This window comes from Pristiophorus japonicus, chromosome 17 (genome assembly GCF_044704955.1).
Source record: "Pristiophorus japonicus isolate sPriJap1 chromosome 17, sPriJap1.hap1, whole genome shotgun sequence".
In the NCBI taxonomy this organism is placed as follows: Eukaryota; Metazoa; Chordata; class Chondrichthyes; family Pristiophoridae; genus Pristiophorus; species Pristiophorus japonicus.
In genome coordinates this window covers 87,771,546-87,795,121 of record NC_091993.1, presented here as the reverse complement: position 1 = coordinate 87,795,121, position 23,576 = coordinate 87,771,546, and the positions used below count along the sequence as shown (strand labels likewise).

At 42.3% G+C, this 23,576-nt stretch overlaps 2 protein-coding genes across 2 annotated transcripts in view; one reads left to right on the top strand and one right to left on the bottom strand.

Annotated features, from left to right (window-relative positions):
- The window catches only part of LOC139227842 (neuron navigator 1-like), a 629,647-nt gene that overhangs the window by 333,320 nt on the left and 272,751 nt on the right, over positions 1 to 23,576 (top strand). The gene's annotated exons all lie outside the window — the stretch shown is intronic.
- The window catches only part of LOC139228286 (putative uncharacterized protein DDB_G0271982), a gene marked incomplete at its 5' end in the record, with an annotated part of 5,850 nt that continues 2,940 nt past the window's right edge, over positions 20,667 to 23,576 (bottom strand). Inside the window, one exon of the mRNA XM_070859467.1 lies at positions 20,667 to 20,705. Coding sequence (XP_070715568.1) covers positions 20,667 to 20,705 — 39 coding nt within the window. The remainder of the gene's footprint in view (positions 20,706 to 23,576) is intronic.

Genomic DNA, 23,576 nt, shown 5'->3' with positions numbered 1-23,576 from the left:
TTTCTCCCAATCCTCAGGTTTGCTGCTTTTTCTGACCAATTTATATGGCTCTTCCTTGGATTTAACACTATCCTTAATTTTCCTTGTTAGCAACGGTTGAGCTACCTTTCCCGTTTTATTTTTATCCTAGACAGGGATGTACAATTGTTGAAGTTCATCCATGTGACCTATAAATATCTGCCATTGCCTATCCACTGTCAACCCTTTAAGTATCATTTGCCAGTCTATCCTAGCCAATTCAAGTCCCATACCATCGAAGTTACCTTTCCTTAAGTTCAGGACCCTAGTCACTCTCCATGTTAATAAAGAATTCTACCATATTATGGTCACTCTTCCCCAAGGGGCCTCGCACAACAAGATTGCTAATTAGTCCTCTCTCATTACGCATCACCCAGTCTAAGATGGCCAGCTCTCTAGTTGGTTCCGCGACATATTGGTCTCGAAAGCCATCCCTAATACACGCCAGGAAATCCTCCTCCACCACATTGTTACCAGCTTTGTTAGCCCAATCTATATGTAGATTAAAGTTGCCCATGATAACTGCTGTACCTTTATTGCACGCATCCCTAATTTCTTGTTTGATGCCATCCCCAACCTCACTACTACTGTTTGATGATCTGTACACAACTCTCACTAGCGTTTTCTGCCCTTTGGTATTCCGCAGCTCTACCCATACAGATTCCACATCAACCAAGCTAATGTCCTTTCTTACTATTGCGTTAATTTCCTCTTTAACCAGCAACGCTACCCCACCTCTTTTTTTCCCTTCTGTATATCCTTCCTAAATGTTGAATAACCCTGGATGTTGAGTTCCCAGCCTTGGTCACCCTGGAGCCATGTCTCCGTAATCCCAATTATATCATATTCTTCATAGCTACCTGCGCAGTTAATTCTTTCACCTTATTACAAATACTCCTCGCATTGAGGCACCGAGCCTTCAGGTTTGTCTTTTTAACACTCTTTGTCCCTTTTTGATTTTTGCCTCAGGTTTCTCTGCCCTCCACTTTTCCTATTCTCCTTTCTATCTGCATGTCTTGACATAGGTTGTACCTTAACTCTAGTGACCAGTTCCAATCCCTGATTATCTCCATCTCAATTATGGTACAATCTATAATTTGTTTCATTTACCGATTAATTAATATGTAATTACTAACATATATCTCATGCAAAATATACACATTCTGGCTCCATGCGGATCCAAAATTTTAAATGTTATTGTGAAGTATACATGTGCTTATATCATTTATTTTTATGTTGCCTGGAAGAAAATGATGGATTTTTAGTTTTATTTTGTAAATCTGCAACTAATAACCATTGATTGTGACCATCTGTCGTCTGTCCTGCGGTGGTAAATCCACTACTCATTTCATTTTCCTGAAGAATAATATTGCAGCTGCATATGTCTGATCACTGCATTAAATATCAAGCAGTTTTGCTTCTGTGTTTATGAAATATTTCTATCTGATTCGGTAAACCTTCCACATGTCCTTTGATCTTTAAATTGCTGAATTCCCTTTGTCAAGACATTGACAGAATACAGAGATTTTTACTCCCCTAAATTAAACATTTTAAAGATAAGCCTCTTTAGACATATCCATATCCCTGCATTACAACAGTGACTACACTTCGAAAGTACTTCAATGGCTATAAAGCGCTTTGGGATGTCCTGACATCCTGAAAGGCTCTATATACTTGCAACTCTTTTTCTTTCTTTATAAGAAAGCTAAGCGATCCCACAGTCGACAGATCAGATTAAAGTTCTGCAGTCCTGCCACATCCAGTCCTAAATGATGGTGGACGATTAAACAACTGGAGGCTCTATGAATATTCCCATCCTCAATGATGACAGAGCCCAGCACGTGAGTGCAAAAGACAAAGCTGAAGCATTTGCAACCATCTTCAGCCAGAAGTGCCAAGTGGATGATCCATATCGGCCTCCTCCTGAGGTCCCCATCACCACAGAAGCCAGTCTTCAGCCAATTCGATTCACTCCACGTGATATCAAGAAATGGCTGTATGCACTGGATGCAGCAAACACTATGGGCCCTGACAATATCCCGGCTGTCGTGCTGAAGACTTGTGCTCCAGAACTAGCCGCGTCTCTAGCCAAACTGTTCAAGTACAGTTAAACATTGGCATCTACCCGACAATGTGGAAAACTGCCAAGGTAAGTCCTGTCCACAAGCAGGACAAATCCAATCTGGCCAATTACCGCTCCATCAGTCTACTCTTTGTCATCAGCAAAGCTTCCATCAGGCAGCACTTATTCACCAATAAACTGCTCACTGATGCTCAGTTTGGGTTCCACCAGGACCACTCGGCTCCAGACTTCATTGCAGCCTTGGTCCAAACATGGATAAAAGAGCTGAATTCAAGAGGTGAGGTGAGAGTGACTGTCCTTGACATCAAGGCAGCATTTGACCAAATTTGGCATCAAGAAGCCCTAGTAAACTTGAAGTCAATGGAAATCAGGGAGAAAACTCCACTGGCTGGAGTCATACCTAGCACAAAGGAAGATGGTTGTAGTTGTTGGAGGACAATCATCTCAGCCCCAGTACATCGCTGCAGGAGTTTCTCAGAGAAATGTCCTAGGCCCAACCATCATCAGCTGCTTCCTCAATGACCTTCCCTTCATCATAAGGTCAGAAGTGGTGATGTTCGCAGATGATTGCACAGTGTTCAGTTTTTTCGCAACTCCTCAGTTAATGAAGCAGTCCATGCTCGAATGCAGCAAGACCTTGAGTGACAAGTAACATTCACACCACACTTGTGCCAGGTAATGAGTATCTCCAATAAGCGAGAGTCTAACCACCGCCCCTTGACATTCAACGGCATTACTTACATCAAATCTCCCACCATCAACATCCTGGGGGTCACCAGTGACCAGAAACTTAACTGGACCAGCCACATAAAAACTGTGGCTACAAGAGCAGTTCAGAGGTTGGGTATTCTGTGGTGAGTGTCTCACTACCTGACACCCCAAATTCTTTCCACCATCTAAAAGGCACAAATCAGGAGTGGAATACTCTCCACTTGCCTGGATGAGCGCAGATCCACTAACACTCCAGAAGCTTGACACCGTCCAGGACAAAGCAGCCCACTTGATTGACACCCCACCCACCACCTTAAACATTCACACCCTGCAACTCCAGCGCACAGTGGCTTCAGTATATACAATCTACAAGATGCACTGCAGCAACTCACGAAGGCTTTTCATCTTTGGCAGCACCTCCCAAACCTGAGACCTCTACCACCTGGAAGGACAAGGACAGTAGGCACATGGGAACACCATCACCTGCAAGTTCCCCTTCAAATTACACACCATCCTGACTTGGAAATGTATTACCGTTTCTTCATCATCACTGGTAAAATTCCTGGAACGCCCTCCCTAACAGCACTTTGGGAGCATCTTCACCACACAGACTGCAGCGGTTCAAGAAGATGGCTCACCACCAACTTCTCAAGGACAATTAGGGATGGGCAATAAATGCTGCCCTTGCCAGGGATGCCCACATCCCAGGAACGAATAAATGAAAAAATGTTTTACTATATTATAAAAGCACAATTGCTACGCCTTAGATCACTTTTGCGGAAGGGAGTCAAGTGCTGTAGCTTTCAACTACCTTTGTTTATAAATTACTTCACATTGGGAAGCATTGTTGCCCATCAACTTTTGGCACCACAAAGGGAGAAATCCAATTTCAATCCCACGCTCTGCTGAGTTTTTCATCTCATTTGAATCTCTATACTGAGGCATCTAGCTTCTGTTCTGGGATAGAGCGAAAGAGAAGAGAGTGTCATTGAGGCCTGGGCCCAAGTCAGCATCCAAATCCTGAGGTGCATGGCTGTGTAACACCAAAACCTAGGTAATTCTTGCAGTATCAATGGCCCTGATTCTGTCTCAAGATGAAGGGGGTGGGGAGCAACTTTGTGGTCACAGATCAACGTTTTTTTCTGTTTCCCAGCTGAAGCCAACCAGATTGAGAGGCTGGCTGGTAGTTTGGCACTAGGCTGCAGCTGGGGAGTGGAGTGGAGTGGAGTGGAGTGAGAGATCAGAAAGGCCAGGCGTGGGGGGGGGGGGGTGGATGGGGAGGCTTGTGGGGCAGGAGATTGGAGGCCAGAGGGGAGATCAGAAGCCAGGATCAAGTGAATGTCTGGATCCAGAGCAGAGGCTGGGGTTGGGGCAAAGATCGGGGACTGGAGAGAGGTGATATCGGAACGGTCGGGGGGCGGGGGAGTGGAGATCGGAAGGATCAGGCGACAGATTGGAAGGGTTGGGGGTGTCTGATCCCGGACGATGGGTAATGCAGGTAAGTGGAAAGGACTAACAACCTGAATCCAGCAGTCCTCACTTCACTGTAGCAACCGGGTTTTCCGAGGCCCGAGAAATCCGGCTGGCCAGGATTAAATTTAAAATTACAATGGTAGTTAATTCTGAGGCACACAACCTCATTATAATATTTCAATGACGTGCCTCCTGCGTGTGGCTTGGTTGCCACCCTACCCATCCTGCCTCCATTAAAACCGGAAGTGGTCAGGTTTGAGATTTTTAACATTTTTGCATCCCACCAGCAATTACATATTTAGAAAGAATAAAGTACATCAAAAAGAAAATTAATTGATTTTTTTTTTGTGTTTTTGTTCATTCTACAATATTTAATGAACACTGCACAATATTTAATGAACACTTTCCAAGTCCTAGGCTACATTTATACTGTAGCTACCAGTCTGAAATCTCTATTGAGGTCTTGTGAATCGAATGCTTGTGCAGACCACTGCCCCCAGTCATTAGATTTTAAATGTTTTAAGATCACAACCAGATGCATCTGCACTTCCAAAACTTTTCACACATGTCTGTATAAGTTTACAAAATGCTCAGAACTCCTGTGCACTTTATAAACTAGGTTTGTTAGGGGTCCCTGTTCCTCTCCAGAGTCAAATGGAGACCTGACTCCAGAGTTAGTGTAAATGCATCTTTAGCAGTTTCATGTCAAACCATATCAGCTAAACATACGGAATATTTTACAGAGCGTATTTTCTTCCCTGTGCTCCCACTAGTTGCCTGAATTGTGCAATACACCAGAGGTTTAATGAGCGAATGAGATGAAGATTGCACTCAATTTTCCTGGCCTGAGCAATTTGTATGACTCGCCTCTGGCAGGCCCTTACACTGGGATCAAAGCTACAGGCCTCCAAGGCCTGCAACTATGATCTTGGCATGTCAGCATTGAGGCCTTCTGGCTGTTGCTCTGCAGCAGCAGCAAAAAGACCCAAGGGCAAAGGTCAATTTTAATTACCCCTGAATATATTCCACAGGTGTAACAGAGCGGAAAGTTTATACCAATATGTTTAGGCACATGAGTCACTGTACCTTATTAAAAGATATTAGGGAAGAGATAGCAGAGACACTATTACATGCATATAAAAAAATCATTTAAAAAGGGAGTAATGTCAAAGAACTGGTGGACTTCGAACGTTATTCCTATATTTAAAAAGAGTGAACAAGTCCAGGGAACTGTAGACCAGTTAGCTTCATGTCGATGGCAGGAAAGATAATGGAATATTTATTCAATAATGTAATGGAAAAACATCTAGAAACAGAAATGTAATAAAGAGTAGTCAACACAGATTTCAGCACGGTCATGCTTGACCAACCTTGTTGAATTCTTTGAAGAAGTAACAGAAAGAGTAGATGCAATGGATGTAATATATTTGGATTTAAAAAAAGCCTTCGATAAGGTACCAGATAGTAGACTTATGACTGTCAGAGCATGTAGAGTTGGGGACAAGCAGCAGAATGGATAGCAAGCTGGCTACAAAACAGAAACAGAGAGTAGTTTAAGGGTAGCTGCTCAGACTGGCAAAAGATGGATGTTCCACAGGGATCGGAGCTGGGACTACTGTTGTTCATAATTTACATTAATATTTTAGACCTAGTAATTTGAAGTACGATTTAAAACTTTGAAGATGACAGCAAATTAGGGGGTGTAGTTAACACAAAGGAAGAATGTGACAAAATATAGGAAGATATCAAGGGGTTTGGTGAGAAAGCGGGAATGGGGTACTGAAGTTGCATGTTCAGCCATGAACTCATTGAATGGCGGTGCAGGCTGGAAGGGCCGAATGGCCTACTCCTGCACTTATTTTCTATGTTTCTATGTTTTTTTCTATATGGGCATGTAATTGGCAAATGAATTTCAATATGGAGAAGTGTGACATGTTACATTTTGGTAGGAAGAATAAGGAGGCCACATACTGCTAGGATAATAAGGGGTCGAAATTGCCCCACTCAGAAAGGCCCGTTAGCGCCTTTACGATGCGCTAAAGGGTTTTCATCCGGGGTGGCGGCCAGAGCATCGGTGCGAGAAGCTGTGGCGACTGCCTTAAAGGGAGGTGATAGCGCGGTGGCCGCCATTTTTTTTTTATCAGCTGACTTTTCAGTCGGCCCGACAATGGTGGCCGCTGGTGTGGCCGGGCCGCCAACCTGCAGCCTGGCTCCCCCACTTGGGTGCCAGGCCACTGGCCTGGCCGAAACCCTCACTGGTGGCGCAGCGAGCGCCACTAAAGAGGCTGCAGAGTTCGCGTCGGCCCTCCCCTTTTAAAATAAGGGGAAGGACGTTGTGACGCATCAGCGTGACTTGGCACAGCTGCGTCGCACTTTATTAGTATGGCGCTGATGTGCTGAGCGTCATGCCGAGCGAACACTCCGTTAGTGAAACAACATTTTTTTTTTCTCAAGGAAGCTAATTCGGCGCCGGGAACAATGCTTCCTGCTCCAGTGCAAAAAAAACATCGAATTCGAATTGACTGCCTCAAACCCAGCGTGGGGCAATTTTGGCCCCGAAGAGTCTAAAAGAAGCAAAGGGATCTCGCAGTACAGATACAAATATCACTAAAAATAGCAACAATAAGCCCATAGGAAAAGCAACCCAAGCAGAGATTCATTTCTAGAGGAATAGAATTGAACATCAGCGAAGTAATGTTAAACTTGTATAGTATCTTGGTCAGCCCACACTTGAAGTACTGTGTACAGTTCTGGTCTCCATATTATACAAAGGATATAGAGTCATCGGAGAAGGTGCAAAAAAGATTCACAAGGATGATCCCAGAATTGAGAGGATATAATTATCTGGAAAACCTGGGCTTGTTGGGGCTCTTTTCTCTTGGAAAGAGAAAGCTGAGGGATGACCTGCCAGAGGATAAAGAAAAGGTTTAATACGGTACATGTAGAGAAAATGTTTCCACTTGTAAGGGTGTCCAAAACTAGAGGTCACTAATATAAGACAGTCACTAATAAATCCAATAGGAAATTAAGAATAAAAATGTCTTTACCCAAAGAGTGGTAAGAATGTAAAACAGACTACCACAAGTTGAGGCAAATAGCATTGATGCATTTTAAGGGGCATATTGATAAGCACAAGAGGGAGAAAGGAATAAGAAGGATATGCAGGTCGAATTAAATGGGGGGGTGGGAGGAGTTTTGAGTAAAGCATAATTGCCGGCATAGACTTAGACATCGTTGAGAGAGTGAAAATAAAATAAATGACTTAATAGTCTTCAAGTTGATATTGATGTAATCAGTTGGACACTAGTTTTCTACTAAAACATTTATAATTAATTAATGTTCTACAAAATCGACTTGATTCTGTCTACCTCTAAATTACATCAAATATACTCTGAAAGTTTAATATGCTTTGTAGATATATCTCCGTTTTTACATTACAAACCAGGGTAAACAGACTATGCTCTAGGTAACATGAATACTTTCACTTTGGCTTAAATATAATTTCAAAAACAAAACTGTTTTAAGGCCTATTAAGTCCTTTTGTAGTCACTGTTGTAATGTAGGAAACACGGCAGCCAATTTGCGCACAAGCAAACTCCCACAAACAGCAATGTGATAATGACCAGATAATCTGTTTTTGTTATGTTAATTGAGGGATAAATATTGGTCAGGACACCGGGAATAACTCCCCTGCTCCTCTTTGAAATAGTGTCATGGGATCTTTTACATAATACAAAGAATTTTAGAAAAGTTATATGAACAGCAGATGGCGAAGAAAGCAGAATTTAATATTAATTTCATACCAACTAAAACTCTATACAACTAAGATATTCTGCATCAGAAAAACTGGATAATGAAAGGATTAACCAGTTTCTATGTTAACGAAGCAATTAGTTAGAATTGTTTGAATACCTGGATTTGTCCATAAAATCTGAATCTATTCCAACTTGCAGACTAGTCACTGGGTCTCCCAAGATAATTTCAATCTGTTTGGAAATGAAATTATTTGTGAAAATGATGTAATGTATTTGCTAAGCCTATTTCTGGTGTAATGATCACTGCTGGTTAGTTCACTAGATGACAGAAGGTATCAATTAAAAATGTTTGATATAATTCATGAAATAAATAATTTACATTTATATAGTGCATTTCATGGACTCAGGACATCCCAACGCACTTTATAGACAAGTACTTTTGCAGTATAGTCACTGTTGCAATGTAGGAAACACGGTAGCCAATTTCTGCACAAAAAGGCGCCATGAACAACAACAAAATAAATGGCGAAACCATCTGCTTTTTTAAGGTGTAAGTTGAGGGACAAATATTCACTGGGAGAACGCCACTATTTCAAATAGTCATGGGTTATTTTATGTCTACACGAGAGGGTAGAAGAGGTTTATCCTCTCATCCAAAAAACATCACCTCCAACCATGCAGCACTCCCTTAGTGCTGCACTGAAGCGTCTGTCTCGGTTATGTGCACATGTCTCTGGAGTGGGCTTGAACCCACAACCATCTGACTCGGAGGCAAGATTGCTACTAGTGAGCCATGGCTGACACCTAAGTCTAGCCATTGCAATTGACTTTTTTTCAAAGTCATTAGTTTTTAGATTTTCTAGCACCATGGATCTGCCCCATGTCATGAAATTCCAGAATTCCCATTTATTCTGATAATTTATTAATCAAATGAAACTGAGATAGACTAATGATTCCCCTATATTCATTGATTGGAGTAACTCTAAAGAACATAAAAGCAGGAAATGCACAGTCAGTATCTGAAAAGAGAAAAGACAAGTTAACAGTTTAGGTATATCCAAAATATTAACCTGTCATTTCTCTTTATAGATACTGATTGACCTGCTGTGTATTTCCAGCAGTTGCAATTCCTTTCTTTTTATCTTTACTTATCTAAAGTTCCAAGGGTACATGTTATAACCTCTATTAATGTCACTTTTAAGATGGGTAAAATTGACTCCTAATGCAGAAATTTATTAGGCACCAAAGTTTTCTTGCACCCCGTTTGGAGAATGGCAGATAGAATTTAATATGGGAAACAAAGTACTGCGCACAGGAACAATAACGAGCAAGATCCATACTCCATGAATGGTGCAGAAATAGCTAAAAATAAAATCTTAAGTCAACTTGGTGCTCAACATGTCCAGCCACTGCAGAACTGCAATCGATGAAGCAAATAGAATGCTGAACTATATACTGATACGATGGAAAAGGTAAATCCGAGATATTACTTCAAACTAAATAATGGCAGTAGAACAAGAGAACATTGGTTCAAACAAGGCAAATTCAGGACTGATTTCAAGAAGTGGCAAAGAGTGATAAATACAGGGATTGGACTTAGAGGGGAGGATAAAGAAAAAAAGGGAAGCTTGTGTCATACACCGACGGCTAATTTCTGGAGGAATATAGAAAGTTCAGAGGTGAAATTAAAAAGGATATTAGGAATGCTAAGAGAGAGCATCAAAAATTCTTGGCAAGTAAAATCAAGGAAAACCCAAAGATGTTGTATAAAAAGAGAATAACTAAAGAAAGGGTAGGGTCTATTAGAGACTATGAGGGTAATCTGTGTATGGAAGTGGAAGATGTGAGTATGGTTCTAAATTAATACTTTGCGTCTGTTTTTACAAAGGAAAGGGGCAATGCAGATACTGCTATCTAGGAGGAGTGTGAAATTCTGGATGAAATAAACTTAGTGAAAGAGGAGGTATAAAGGGGTTTAGCAGCTTTGAAAGTGGATAAGTCCCCAGGCCCAGATGAAATGCATCCCAGGCTGTTGAGTGAAGCAGAAGAGGAAATAGCAGAGGCCTTGACCTTCATTTTCCAGTCCTCTTTGGATTCAGGCATGGAGCTGGAGGACTGCTGATGTGGTAACCTTGTTTAAGAAGGGAGAAAGGGATAGGCCAAGTAATTACAGGTCTGTCAGCCAAACCTCAGTGGTGGGAAAATTATTGGAAAAAATCCTGAAAGACAGGATAAATCTACATTTGGAAAGGCAAGGATTAATTAAGGACAGTCAGCATTTGTTAAGGGATGATCGTGTTTGACTAACCTGATTGAATTTTTTGAGGAGGTAACCAAGTGGGTCGATGAGGGTAGTGCGTAATATATATGTAGGCTTATATTTAGTAAGGCTTTTGATAAGGTCCCACATGGTAGACTGGTCATGAAGGTTAAAGCCCATGGAATCCAGGGCAAAGTGGCAAGTTGGATCCAAAATTGGCTTAGAGGTAGGAAGCAAAGAGTAATGGTTAATGGATGCTTTTGTGACTGGAAGGATGTTTCCAGTGGGGTTGCAGGGTTCAGGACTGGGTCCCTTGCTTTTTGTGGTATATATCAACGATTTAGATTTAAATATAAGGGGTATGATTAAGTAGTTTGCAGATTACACTAAAATTGAATATGTGGTTGATAATGAAGATGATAGTCATGGACTGCAGGAGGATATCAATCTATTGGTCAAGTGGGCAGAACAGTGGCAAATGGAATTTAATTCAGAGAAGTGTGAAGTAATGCACTTGGGGAGGGCTAATAAGAAAAGGGTATACACATTAAACGGTAGATCACTTAGAAGCGTAAATGAACAAAGGGACCTTGGGGTGCTTGCCCACAGAATACTGAAAGTAGCAGGCCAGGTGGATAAGTTGGTTAAGAACGCATATGGAATGCTTGCCCTTATTGGCCGAGGCATAGAATACAAGAGCAGGGAGGTTATGCTTAAATTGTATAATACACTGGTTAGGCCACAGCTGGAATACTGCATGCAGTTCTGGTCGCTGTATTGCACTGGAGAGGGTGCAGAGGAGATTTACGAGCATGCTGCCTGGAATGTAGAATCTTAGCTATGAGGACAGGTTGGATAGGCTGGGTTTGTTCTCCTTGGCTGAGGGGAGACCTCATTGAGGTGTCTTAAAATTTTGAGGGGCCTGGATATAGTGGATAGCAAGGGCCTATTTACTTGGTGGAATGGTCAATTACAAGGTGGCATAGGTTTAAGGTGGTTGGTGGAAGGTTTAGAGGGGATTTGAGGGGAAGCTACTTTATGCAGAGGGTTGTGGGGTTCTGGAACTCACTGTCTGGAAAGGTGGTAGAGGTAGAAACCCTCACCACATTTAAAAGGTGCTTGGATAGGCACTTGAAGTGCCATGACCTGCAGGGTTACAGACCTAGAGCTGGTAAGTGGGAGTAGACTAGATAGCCTCTTGTTGGCTGGCGCAGGTACAATGGTAAGTACTTTAGGGAATCTAATACGGCCAGAGTGATCTCCTGGACTAGTTTCGATCACCTGGATGGGTCGGAGAGGAATTTCCCCAGATTTTTTTCCCCCTATTGGCCTGGGTTTTTATCTTTTTTTGCCTCTCGCCGGAGATCGCATGGCTCCAGGTGGGATGGAGTACATAGAGTTGCGGTACATGGGGTGTCGCAGTTGTGTCGGGCGGACTGATTGGGCCGGATGCTCTTACCTGTCTGCCATTGTTCATAGGTTCACCGCCTCCAGTACGCCAGCGCAGCCTTCGGCCGCCTGAGAAAAAGAGTGTTCGAAGATCAGATTTATATGCAACCTTCAGGGCTGCTGACCAAGGGCTGTGTGGCTCTTCGTCGGCGGGCACGGACACGATGGGCCGAAATGGTCTCCTTCTGCACTGTAAATTTCTGTGTTTCTATAAAGTGGCACAGGTAAAAATCCTAGAAGAATTTAAGAAAAAACAGATGTTGTAATGGGAGGAGAATAAGGTATTTATAGATGAATGAATTAAGACATGGAAAATGGCCTTCCACCTCTATTTATCTTATGCTCTCCATGATCCAACAAAAACAATTTGCATTTATGTAGCGCCTTTAACATAGGAACATCCTGACTAGCTGAGGTGAGGCATGTCATGTATCTTACATTATATATAACTGTATCCTAACATACTATACATGACTGTAATAAGATATGACCTGTAACCACTAGCATACCTTACCACCAGGGGTGCACTTGCAAGAGACAGGTATATAAGGACAGGTATCAGTCAAGTGCAGCATTCCAGAGCTGTGAAATAAAGGTGCAGGTCCAGAGTGACCTTGACTTCACTACATGCCTCGTGTGAATCTGTACTGAGGGGACAGGACTTTACTAGGCAAGTGACCATTTCACAGACTACTGCCAATGCAACTTAGCCCTGCAGGAGTTTTGAGCTTCATGTGTTATCTACCCTCTGAACTTTCCCTCCCTTCCAAAGGGAGGTGCCCGAAATACTGTAAAGAACCTCTTATTACCAGCAAATCTGGAGCCGGAAACGAAGCACGTGAGTAATTCCATCCTGAACTTGAATCCTTCCAGTCCGAGGCTCAGTGTGTTGAAACTGCCAGCCACTGAATCACAATAACTTTGGAGTTTTAAACAATGTGACGTGACTTGAGTCTGAAAGTACTCGCTTGCCTGTGAATTAGCTTGATGCAATTGCCTTTTAAAAGAGCTGGGGGAGTTCATGCTGGTTTTGTAAAGTGGTACACGTGCATTTTAACTTCAACAGCATACCACTTTCAAAAAGGAAGTCTATGCAGAGAGATGTACAACTTAACGTATTAACAGTGTGGCTGATGGATTCGTACAGCCTGACAAGGTGGTGTGACCTTGTTCACTAAGAGCTGGGTCTGTTTAATTTTACCAGAATTTGTTATAAGAAGAGATAAACAGTCTGGTTTTGTTTCCTTGGTGTCTGCCTTCTAACTAAATAGAACCATGACTTCATTAGCCACAATTCGTGGAAGTTTATGGTGAAAGCATCAAGGCTGAGCAATTGCAGATGGGATTGTGAAACTACAGGGGGTCATTTGCAGAAAACTTTTTCTGTGATAAAACTTTTTCTGTGATAAAACTTAAAGATCTGAGGGTGACAGTTAAATTCTTTCCTGTATTCGAACTGCATGATTCAGTTCAATCAGAATGCAAGTTGTTTAAAAAAATTTAATTGAGAGAAACCCTTTCTTTCCCATCTTAGCAGAGATAAAATGTTTCTATATGGATCACAATGCTACAAACTGAGTAGTTTCTCATGGGATTTACTTTGAGGGTGCCTCATTTCTGCTCCTTAGCAATAAGGTATGAAGTTAATAGCCCTGAAATTCTGATGTCCCGGGTCCTTACGAAGTTTCTGATCTGTCAAGTTTCTGGCTTGACAGATCTCACGCATATCGGGAGCGAGGACACTTGCAGGGCAAGATTTCTGATATTTACAAATATCGTGCCTTGCAAATGTCCTTGAAAATCTTGCGCCTGAAAAATACACAAAAACATTTTAAAATAAAGTTATTAAAACCCTCCCCACTACGGTAAGTTTATTTTAAGGCTTAATTAAAAAAACTTTTTAAAAAGTCGGGAAAATACATATTTTTTATAACAACTTTAATTTAAATGAATATGTAGTTTATTTTCTATTTTTTATTGTGTTTTGGGTGTTTTTGGGGGGGGTTTCTCATTCATAGTAATAGGAGTTCTGGACTTACGGAACTCCTATTACCATGAATGAGAATCTATGCTACACCTGATTGGTTGCTGTCACCAACTCCCGGCCTGCGCACGTCCCCACGTGCATGCGCTGTGACGCGCAGTCATGAAAGGCTTCGGGCTCGGAAGTACAAACAGGCACAGCAGCAACAGGTAAGTGCGCATCTTTTTTCTCTCCTTTCTGTCGTTTGCCCGCGGGAAGAGCTCGACCGGAATTTAAGGGCCATTACTGTTAACTGTGCTAACATTATATGTGCAGCTAAATTCTGCAAGTTTTTATGTCAGCCAATTTTGCCCAACTTGAAGGGAAGAAGTGAGGGTTTTTATGCCAGAATCTGAACATTGTATTAACCACTGTTTATACTCTTCCAGTCCCGAAGGTTGTACCAGAAATATACAAATGTAAATTTCCAATTTGTGTAAGCAAGATATCAAAAAATTGATGAATGGGAAATAGCCAGTTGGTAATTTTTACTTTTTTCTTGTGCTTCCAATTCACAATAACAACATATTGCACTTGTATAGCACCATAAAGTAGGAAAGGTGAACAAAAGCTTGATTTAAAAAGATAGGCTTTGAGAAAATTTTTAGAGGAGGTGGCTCAAAATCTGCCATCAATGGAGGGGGTGAAACATAGAAACATAGAAACACAGAAAATAGGTGCAGGAGTAGGCCATTCGGCCCTTCGAGCCTACACTGCCATTCAATGGGTTCATGGCTGAATGTGCAACTTCAGTACCCCATTCCTGCTTTCTCGCCATACCCCTTGATCCCCCTAGTAGTAAGGACTACATCTAACTCCTTTTTGAATATATTTAGTGAATTGGCCTCAACAACTTCCTGTGGTAGAGAATTCCACAGGTTCACCACTCTCTGGGTGAAGAAGTTTCTCCTCATCTCGGTCCTAAATGGCTTACCCCTTATCCTTAGACTGTGACCCCTGGTTCTGGACTTCCCCAACATTGGGAACATTCTTCCTGCATCTAACCTGTCTAAACCTGTCAGAATTTTAAACATTTCTATGAGATCCTTCTCATTCTTCTGAACTCCAGTGAATATAAGCCCAGTTGATCCAGTCTTTCTTGATATGTCAGTCCCGCCATCCCGGGAATCAGTCTGGTGAACCTTCGCTGCACTCCCTCAATAGCAAGAATGTCCTTCCTCAAGTTAGGAGACCAAAACTGTACACAATACTCCAGGTGTGGCCTCACCAAGGCCCTGTACAACTGTAGCAACACCTCCCTGCCCCTGTATTCAAATCCCCTCGCTATGAAGGCCAACATGCCATTTGCTTTCTTAACCACCTGCTGTACCTGCATGCCAGCCTTCAATGACTGATGTACCATGACACCCAGGTCTCGTTGCACCTCCCCTTTTCCTAATCTGTCACCATTCAGATAATAGTCTGTCTCTCTGTTTTTACCACCAAAGTGGATAACCTCACATTTATCCACATTATACTTCATCTGCCATGCATTTGCCCACTCACCTAACCTATCCAAGTCACTCTGCAACCTCATAGCATCCTCCTCGCAGCTCACACTGCCACCCAACTTAGTGTCATCCACAAATTTGGAGATACTACATTTAATCCCCTCATCTAAATCATTCATGTACAATGTAAACAGCTGAGGCCCCAGCACAGAACCTTGTGGTACCCCACTAATCACTGCCTGCCATTCTGAAAAGTACCCATTTACTCCTACTCTTTGCTTCCTGTCTGCCAACCAGTTTTCAATCCACGTCAGCACACTACCCCCAATCCCATGTGCGTTAACTTTGCACACTAATCTCTTGTGTGGGACCTTGTTGAAAGCCTTCTGAAAGTCCAAATACACCACATCAACTGGTTCTCCCTTGTCCACTTTACTGGAAACATTCTCAAAAAATTCCAGAAGATTTGTCAAGCATGATTTCCCTTTCACAAATCAATGCTGACTTGGACCTATCATGTCACCTCTTTCCAATTGTGCTGCTATGACATCCTTAATAATTGATTCCATCATTTTACCCACTACCGATATCAGGCTGACCGGTCTATAATTCCCTGTTTTCTCTCTCCCTCCTTTTTTAAAAAGTGGGGTTACATTGGCTACCCTCCACTCCATAGGAACTGATCCAGAGTCTATGGAATGTTGGAAAATAACTGTCAATGCATCCGCTATTTCCAAGGCCACCTCCTTAAGTACTCTGGGATGCAGTCCATCAGGCCCTGGGGATTTATCGGCCTTCAATTCCATCAATTTCCACAACACAATTTCCCGACTAATAAGTATTTCGCTCAGTTCCTCCTTCTTACTAGACCCTCTGACCCTTTTTATATTCGGAAGGTTGTTTGTGTCCTCCTTAGTGAATACCGAACCAAAGTACTTGTTCAATTGGTCTGCCATTTCTTTGTTCCCCGTTATGACTTCCCTTGATTCTGATTGCAGGGGACCTACGTTTGTCTTTACTAACCTATTTGTCTTTACATATCTATAGAAGCTTTTGCAATCCATTTTAATGTTCCCTGCAAGCTGCCTCTCGTACTCTATTTTCCCTGCCCTAATCAAACCCTTTGTCCTTCCCTGCTGAGTTCTAAATTTCTCCCAGTACCCGGGTTCGCTGCTATTTCTGACTGATTTGTATGCCACTTCCTTGGCTTTAATACTATCCCTGATTTCCCTTGATAGCCACGGTTGAGCCACCTTCCCTTTTTTATTTTTACGCCAGACAGGGATGTACAATTGTTGTAGTTCATCCATGCGGTCTCTAAATGTCTGCCATTGCCCATCCACAGTCAACCCCTTAAGTATCATTAGCCAATCTATCTTAGCCAATTCATGCCTCATACCTTCAAAGTTACCCTTCTTTAAGTTCTGGACCATGGTCTCTGAATTAACTGTTTCATTCTCCATCCAATGCAGAATTCCACCATATTATGGTCACTCTTCCCCAAGGGGCCCTCACACAATGAGATTGCTAATTAATCCTCTCTCATTACACAACACCCAGTCTGAGATGGCCTCCCCCCTAGTTGGTTCCTCAACATATTGGTCAAGAAAACCATCCCTTATGCACTCCAGAAAATCCTCCTCCACCGTATTGTTTCTGGTTTGGTTAGCCCAATCTATATGCATATTTAAGTCACCCATGATAACTGCTGCACCTTTATTGCATGCACCCCTAATTTCCTGTTTGATGCCCTCCCCAACATCACTACTACTGCTTGGAGGTCTGTACACAACTCCCACTAGCGTTTTCTGCTCCTTGGTATTCCATAGCTCCATCCATACCGATTCCACATCATCCTAGCTAATGTCTTTCCTTACAATTGCATTAATTTCCTCTTTAACCAGCGCCACCCCACCTCCTTTTCCTTTCTGTCTATCCTTCCTAAATGTTGAATACACTTGGATGTTGAGTTCCCAGCCTTGGTCACCCTGGAGCCACGTCTCCGTGATGCCAACCACATCGTATGCATTAACTGCTATCTGCACAGTTAATTCGTCCACCTTATTCCGAATACTCCTCACATAGAGGCACAGAGCCTTCAGGCTTGCCTTTTTAACACACTTAGACCTTTTAGAATTTTGCTGCAAAGTGGCCCTTTTTGTTTTTTGCCTTGGGTTTCTCTGCCCTCCACTTGTACTCATCTCCTTTCTGTCTTTTGTTTCTGTCTCCATTTTGTTTCCCTCTGTCTCCCTCCATTGGTTCCCATCCCCCTGCCATATTAGTTTAACTCCTCCAAAACAGCGCTAGCAAACACTCCTCCTAGGACATTGGTTCCAGTCCTACCTAGATGCAGACCGTCCGGTTTGTACTGGTCCCACATCCACCAGAACCGGTTCTAATGCCCCAGGAATTTGAATTCCTCCCTGCTGCACCACTGCTCAAGCCACGTATTCATCTGAGCTATCCTGCGATTCCTACTCTGACTAGCACGTGGCACTGGTAGCAATCCCGAGATTACTACTTTTGAGGTCCTACTTTTTAATTTAGCACCTAGCTCCTTAAACTCGTCTCATTGGACCTAATCTCATTTTTTACCAATATCGTTGGTACCAATGTGCACCACGACAACTGGCTGTTCACCCTTCCTTTTCAGAAAGTCCTGCACCCGCTCCGAGACATCCTTGACTCTTGCACCAGGGAGGCAACATACCCTCCTGGAGTCTCGGTTGCGGCCGCAGAAACGCCTATCTATTCCCCTTACAATTCCCTTGCAAAAGGAGTGGGTAATGCATAGAATGCTGGGTCGGAGGACTGAAGAGTGTGGGAGACAATTTCAGTTTGGAGGAAGATGCAGAGATAAGATTGGGTGAGCCATTTGAAGATGAGAACAAGGATTTGAAATTCAATGTGTTGAGGATAGGGAGCCTGTAGGGTAGTGAGACATGGGTAATGGCGATTGCAATTTAGTCTGAACAGGATACAGGCTGCTGAATTTTGAACAAATTGTAGTTAATGGAGTTTAAAAATGGGAGGCCAACAAAAAATTGATTCCAGAGGTCACAACAGCATGCATAATGGTTTCAGCAGTGGTGGGAGAGAGGTAGGCATGGAAGCACGCAATGGAAGTGAAGGGAAGTGGTCTTGGTGATGGAAAGAACGGGTCGTTTGAAGGTCAGCTCTAGATCATGGTTTCATATATTCCAGTTCAATTTGAATGAGTGGCTGGGTAGGGGGATGGAGTTAATGGCAAAGGACAAATGTTTATAATGGGGACCAAAAATAATGGTTTTGGTCTTCCTACTGTTCAGCTGGAGAAAGTTTTGATTTCTCCATGACTTTGTCAGACAGGCACAGAGTTGGTTGTGGGATAAGTGTTGGAGAGATAGTGCTGGGGTATCATCAGCAAACTTTTGAAAGCTAACCATGTTCATGGTGATGATGTCAACAAGGTGTAGCATGTATTTGAGGAAGAGGCGGAGGCCAAACCAAGATACTGGAAAAACTCCATGAGTGGTTGTGAGAAGAAAAGCCAATAATAGTGGAGCACTGGTGGCATTCAGACAGGTATTTTTTGAAGTAAAGTGCACCTCCACTTTATGAGGTGCTGGCTGCCCTTAAGTGGCATCCCCTCCATACAACACTGCCCCGCCCCCTCCAAATAGGTGTGCAGCCAATGAATAGTAGCTGTCTATCACCTGACTCATGTTAATGAGCAGGCAGCACGAATATTACGTGCTGCCTGGGACAACACTAACAGGCACATGTAGTGCACGCCCTGCGTACCTGTTTTTGGGCGCGATCACAGTTTGAGGCCGATGTTTCTCCGTGAATCTGGTCTCCATCGAACATTGGACCTGTTTCATACTGTATCCAAAGTTGCTTCAAAGTTCCCTCCCTGTGTGCACCTTCAATCTGTTACAGTTTAATTAAGCTGCCAAGTTTTATGACAGAATAAATGGTTCCTGAACACAGAATAAATATCGAGGCGACATGCCAAGCTGCTGCTGAGTGCACAGGAGTTGGTTTGCAAAGGAAATTTGGTAACTACATTACATTATTTGCAGTTACTTTAAGACACAATTTTATTGTATGGGCTTTTGACTTTTTGGCATAGTTAGTAAAATGATTGCAATTACCTTGCTGATTTAATGCTTTTAGTCTGGAATAGTGTCTGCCCAATACAGTGGTTTGTAAATTGGTCAGGGAATGGCAGGAAGAGTGACACACACATATCATGTTATAAGACAGCGGAATAATTTGAGTTTTAAGTTTTGTTGAAATAATGAGTTGTATTTATGGAAGTTGTACAAATCTGCTTGTAAGTGTATCATTTGTTTTCAGAATGGAACCTTGTTTTTGTTTTACGTAATATTTTTGGTTAGTTACTGGGTATAAGGTCATGATTTTGAGCACTGGCACCATCACCAACATGAATTTCAGTGTGTCAGCAGCGGAAAATCATCTTTCTAATTTCCCACTAGAGTTATCACTGCAGCTCAAGAAAGCAGACAGCCTGGCATCAAAGGAATAGATTGCCAAAACTGCTGACCTGAGGTCTGGCCAACCTATTTTCCTCTGTGTAGCAGTGCTTTCACATCATAATCAGTAAGACCAAAATGAAAAGATAAAAAGCAAGTAAATTTAAATTCCTGTTCAATTTTATTTTAAATAAGCTGGAATTTTTTGAGAATTATAAACTTTGGTACCTTCACTGGATTAGAAGTACTTTACAGATACTGCTCTCTCCTGTGACATTACATTTAAGATGAGATTCACTTTCTTTCAAAAATCCAATTTAAATGCTGGGAATTTGACTCATTTGTATCTGCCTTTAGTTATGCTTCTCCCTATTAGTCTTTTTTGAACGGTTGTGACATCTGGCTCAGCTGTGAAGCAGTTCGTAGTTATGTGCTGCTCACCACTTCCGCCAGCTGTGAAGATTCAAGAATAATGAAATGATTACGGAAAGGATGAGATGGAACACCGAAGTCATCCAGTGCAGCAAAGTCAGCAAAATAAACTATATTCTCAGCTTACAGTCAGCCTGAAATTCTAATTGTCATCAGGGCCTGGCAATAATTCCAATATTCTTTGTAAGATATTGTTCTGGGGAGAGTAAAGGGAATAATGTTCCATGCATACTTTCTTAAAATTAAAGTTATCAATTATGTCCTTAGGAAGAGTAATGGAAAATAAAAACACTGTTGTGAAATTATTTCAATGGTGAAAATAGCTATATGCAGAACTAAATTTGTCTTTTTTTGCTTCACTAATGTGATGATAAAACAAACATGCTAACCCCACATCTTTATTAAACTTCAAACATATATTTTTAGGCTAAAGGTGCATACATAGTAACAAAGTAAGCAGCAAGCAAACAAACTGTCTTGTAGATAACTACTACACTGTATTTGATAGGCAACATAATCAGTGAATATTAAATTCAGACTTTGTAAATTGGTTGATCATTTCCTAACATGCACTAAAATTGAAAAGTACATCAAATAACAATTGTCAATCACTTCTGCTAATCAAAGTACAGGTTTAACCTCCCTCATCTGGAACCCTTGGGACATGGCCTGTTCCGGATAAAAGATTTTTCCGGACGAGGGGTGGTCACATTAAATTGGATGGTACAGGTACTGAACAAGGGGATATCGGGGCTGTCTGGCTTGGGACTAGGAATGCGGCAGAGAGATCATGGGGGGTGGGGACAGTGGATCGCGGGGCCAGGCCAGCGATTGTGGGAGTCAGCAGCAAGGAAGGACTTCAATTTGTTCATGTTGGAGTTCTGCGCATGCGCTACCCGGTGGCCGGGAATGATTCCGGATGAGGGGTGGTTCCGCATAAGGGGGTACAACCTGTTGGTGTCAATCATTTAAAGATGTCATTGCAATTCTTCAACATGAGTAATATTTAGAAGTTATTTCAGGTTTGCCAGATCATTTTTTTGCATGGGGGTTTACATATAGATTTAAATGTTGTACTTTGACTTGGATTTCCTTTTAATGCAGTGTAATTCTCTTCACAGGAGGGCCATAAAATGCAAAGAGATTATATTTTGGTGAAACACTGCATAATTTTCAATGTAATTTAAATAATGTAACAAAGGAAAATGCACATTTTATTCTGTTTTAATTAAATCAGCATTAGCTAATGTTAAGCACCACGACTTATCCATAGCAATTTTTGGCATTCCGTCCATAATCTTGTGTGGATTGCCTTTCGCCTACAAGCTTTGTTTCTGGGTTTTACTATGCACATTGATTAATTTTAAAGTTGATCTGTATTTATTGCTGGTCACCTTCTTGGCTTACTAGCCATGTTTAATACCCTTTCTTTATTAATACCATGCATTTTTATTCTCTGAGGGCTTGGGTATTGGGGCAGTTCAGAAGTTCATGGGGCAGGATGCCGCCTGGCGCTACATTTCTCTCCTCTCAAATGTTACCGCCCCGTTTGAATTTCTCCTCCATAGAATTTTACAATAGAGAGAATCTCTGCCAGTGTTTGTACTCCATGTGAGCCTCCTCCCACCTTACTTCATCACACCCTATAAATATATCCTTCCAATCCTTTCTCCTTTATATATTTATCTTATTACCCTCTAAATGCATCTATGCTTTTTGCCTCAACTACTCCATGTGGTAGCAAGCTTCACATTCTCATCACTCTCAGTGAAGTAATAGGAAAGGAAATGGAGAATTTTCAAAAACTATGCAGCACAGAAACTGTGAGGTAAATTTTAACCCCCAAAAATGGATGTATTTGGATCGGGTGGGATGCTAAAAATCTGAAAGCCGAACCCAACCCTTCTCGAACCCGGCATTTCCATTTATAATGGAGGCGGGATGAGGGGGGCTTGAGCAACCTGCTCCCAGAGGGCAGGTTGGTCATTTAAATATCATAATGAGGCTGTGTGCCTCAGATTTAATCTCCATTTTAAATTTAACCCTGGCCGGCTGGGTTTCCTGGGTTAAAGGGAGGTGAGGACTGCTGGATCAAGCAGGTAAGTTTCAGAGAAACATAGAAACATAGAAAATAGGTGCAGGAGTAGGCCATTCGGCCCTTCCAGCCTGCACCGCCATTCAATGAGTTCATGGCTGAACATGCAGTACCCCATTCCTGCTTTCTCGCCATACCCCTTGATCCCCCTAGTAGTAAGGACTACATCTACTTCTTTTTGAATATATTTGTTAGATTCCGGCATACCTGCTTCACAGCTCCATCCAAACCTCCCCCACACCGCCTCCACCCCAGCGATTGGACACCCCACCGAGCCACAAAGTCCCCCTCGAGCCACGATCTCCCACCTCCTCCCTGATATTTCTGACTGCTCCCTCCTCTGCACTCCCTGGATGCAGCCACTGATTCTTCCCAACCCACTGGATCACCCCCCCACAGGATCGCTACCGATCTACCCATCAGCAACCCTTCCAATCTCACTCCCCACAACCATTTCCATCCCCTTCCCCTCAAGGCCTCCAATCTGCACCTGACACCGGCCTCCCATCTCCCCCCACCACCCGATGACTCCCATCTCACCTGACATCAGTATATAGTCTCGCTCGTTCTCCTCTCTTTTCCCCAACCTTTCGAATCCCTCCCTCCCTCCTCTTTGCCGCTCTCAATCTGGCTGGCTGCTGCCAGGAAACAGACAAAAAATGTTAATCAGATCCTGCTGTTAAATATAGCAGGCCCCTCCCCACTCCCTCCCACCTCTGAGCAAATTTCAAGGCCCTTATCTTTAAAATGTTGATTACCTTGTATTTTCTTTTAACAAAGTAGTATTAATACAAATTGTCCCCTTATATATATTTGCTCGCATGGAGGGTAAACACTGTCACGGAATGGTTGTGTTGAATAGTCTGTTTCCAAGTTGTAACTTCTGTGTATTTCCAGATCCGATATTTTTAAATTAATTTTATCACTTGTATGCAAATCATAAATGAGAAAAATATTTAGTAAGTCTGACTTTTCGTGTGTGTGTGTTCTATAATAAAGCAACTCTTATCCACCCATAGTAAGTAAGAGAAGCTTTGATATAAATAAGAAAGGCCTCTTAATTCATGAGTGAGATTCGGTGGTCTAACACATTAGGAAAAGAATGCCTGGAACTTGCCATAAGAGCTTATAGGTTCTATTTATACTCTCAGTGCAGAGGGAATTTCTGTGGGATTTCTTTTCCTCCTCGTTAAGAGGCATGTGATAACAGAAAACAAGCCTTTGTTTGTATAACTGTTGTGGCATCTCTTTTTTTCCCCTTGTCAAAATAATACCCTAGGTAAAGCAAAATACACTACTGGTGTTGCGAGAAGCAACCCATTACTACTGAGAGCAAGTTCAGTTTGCC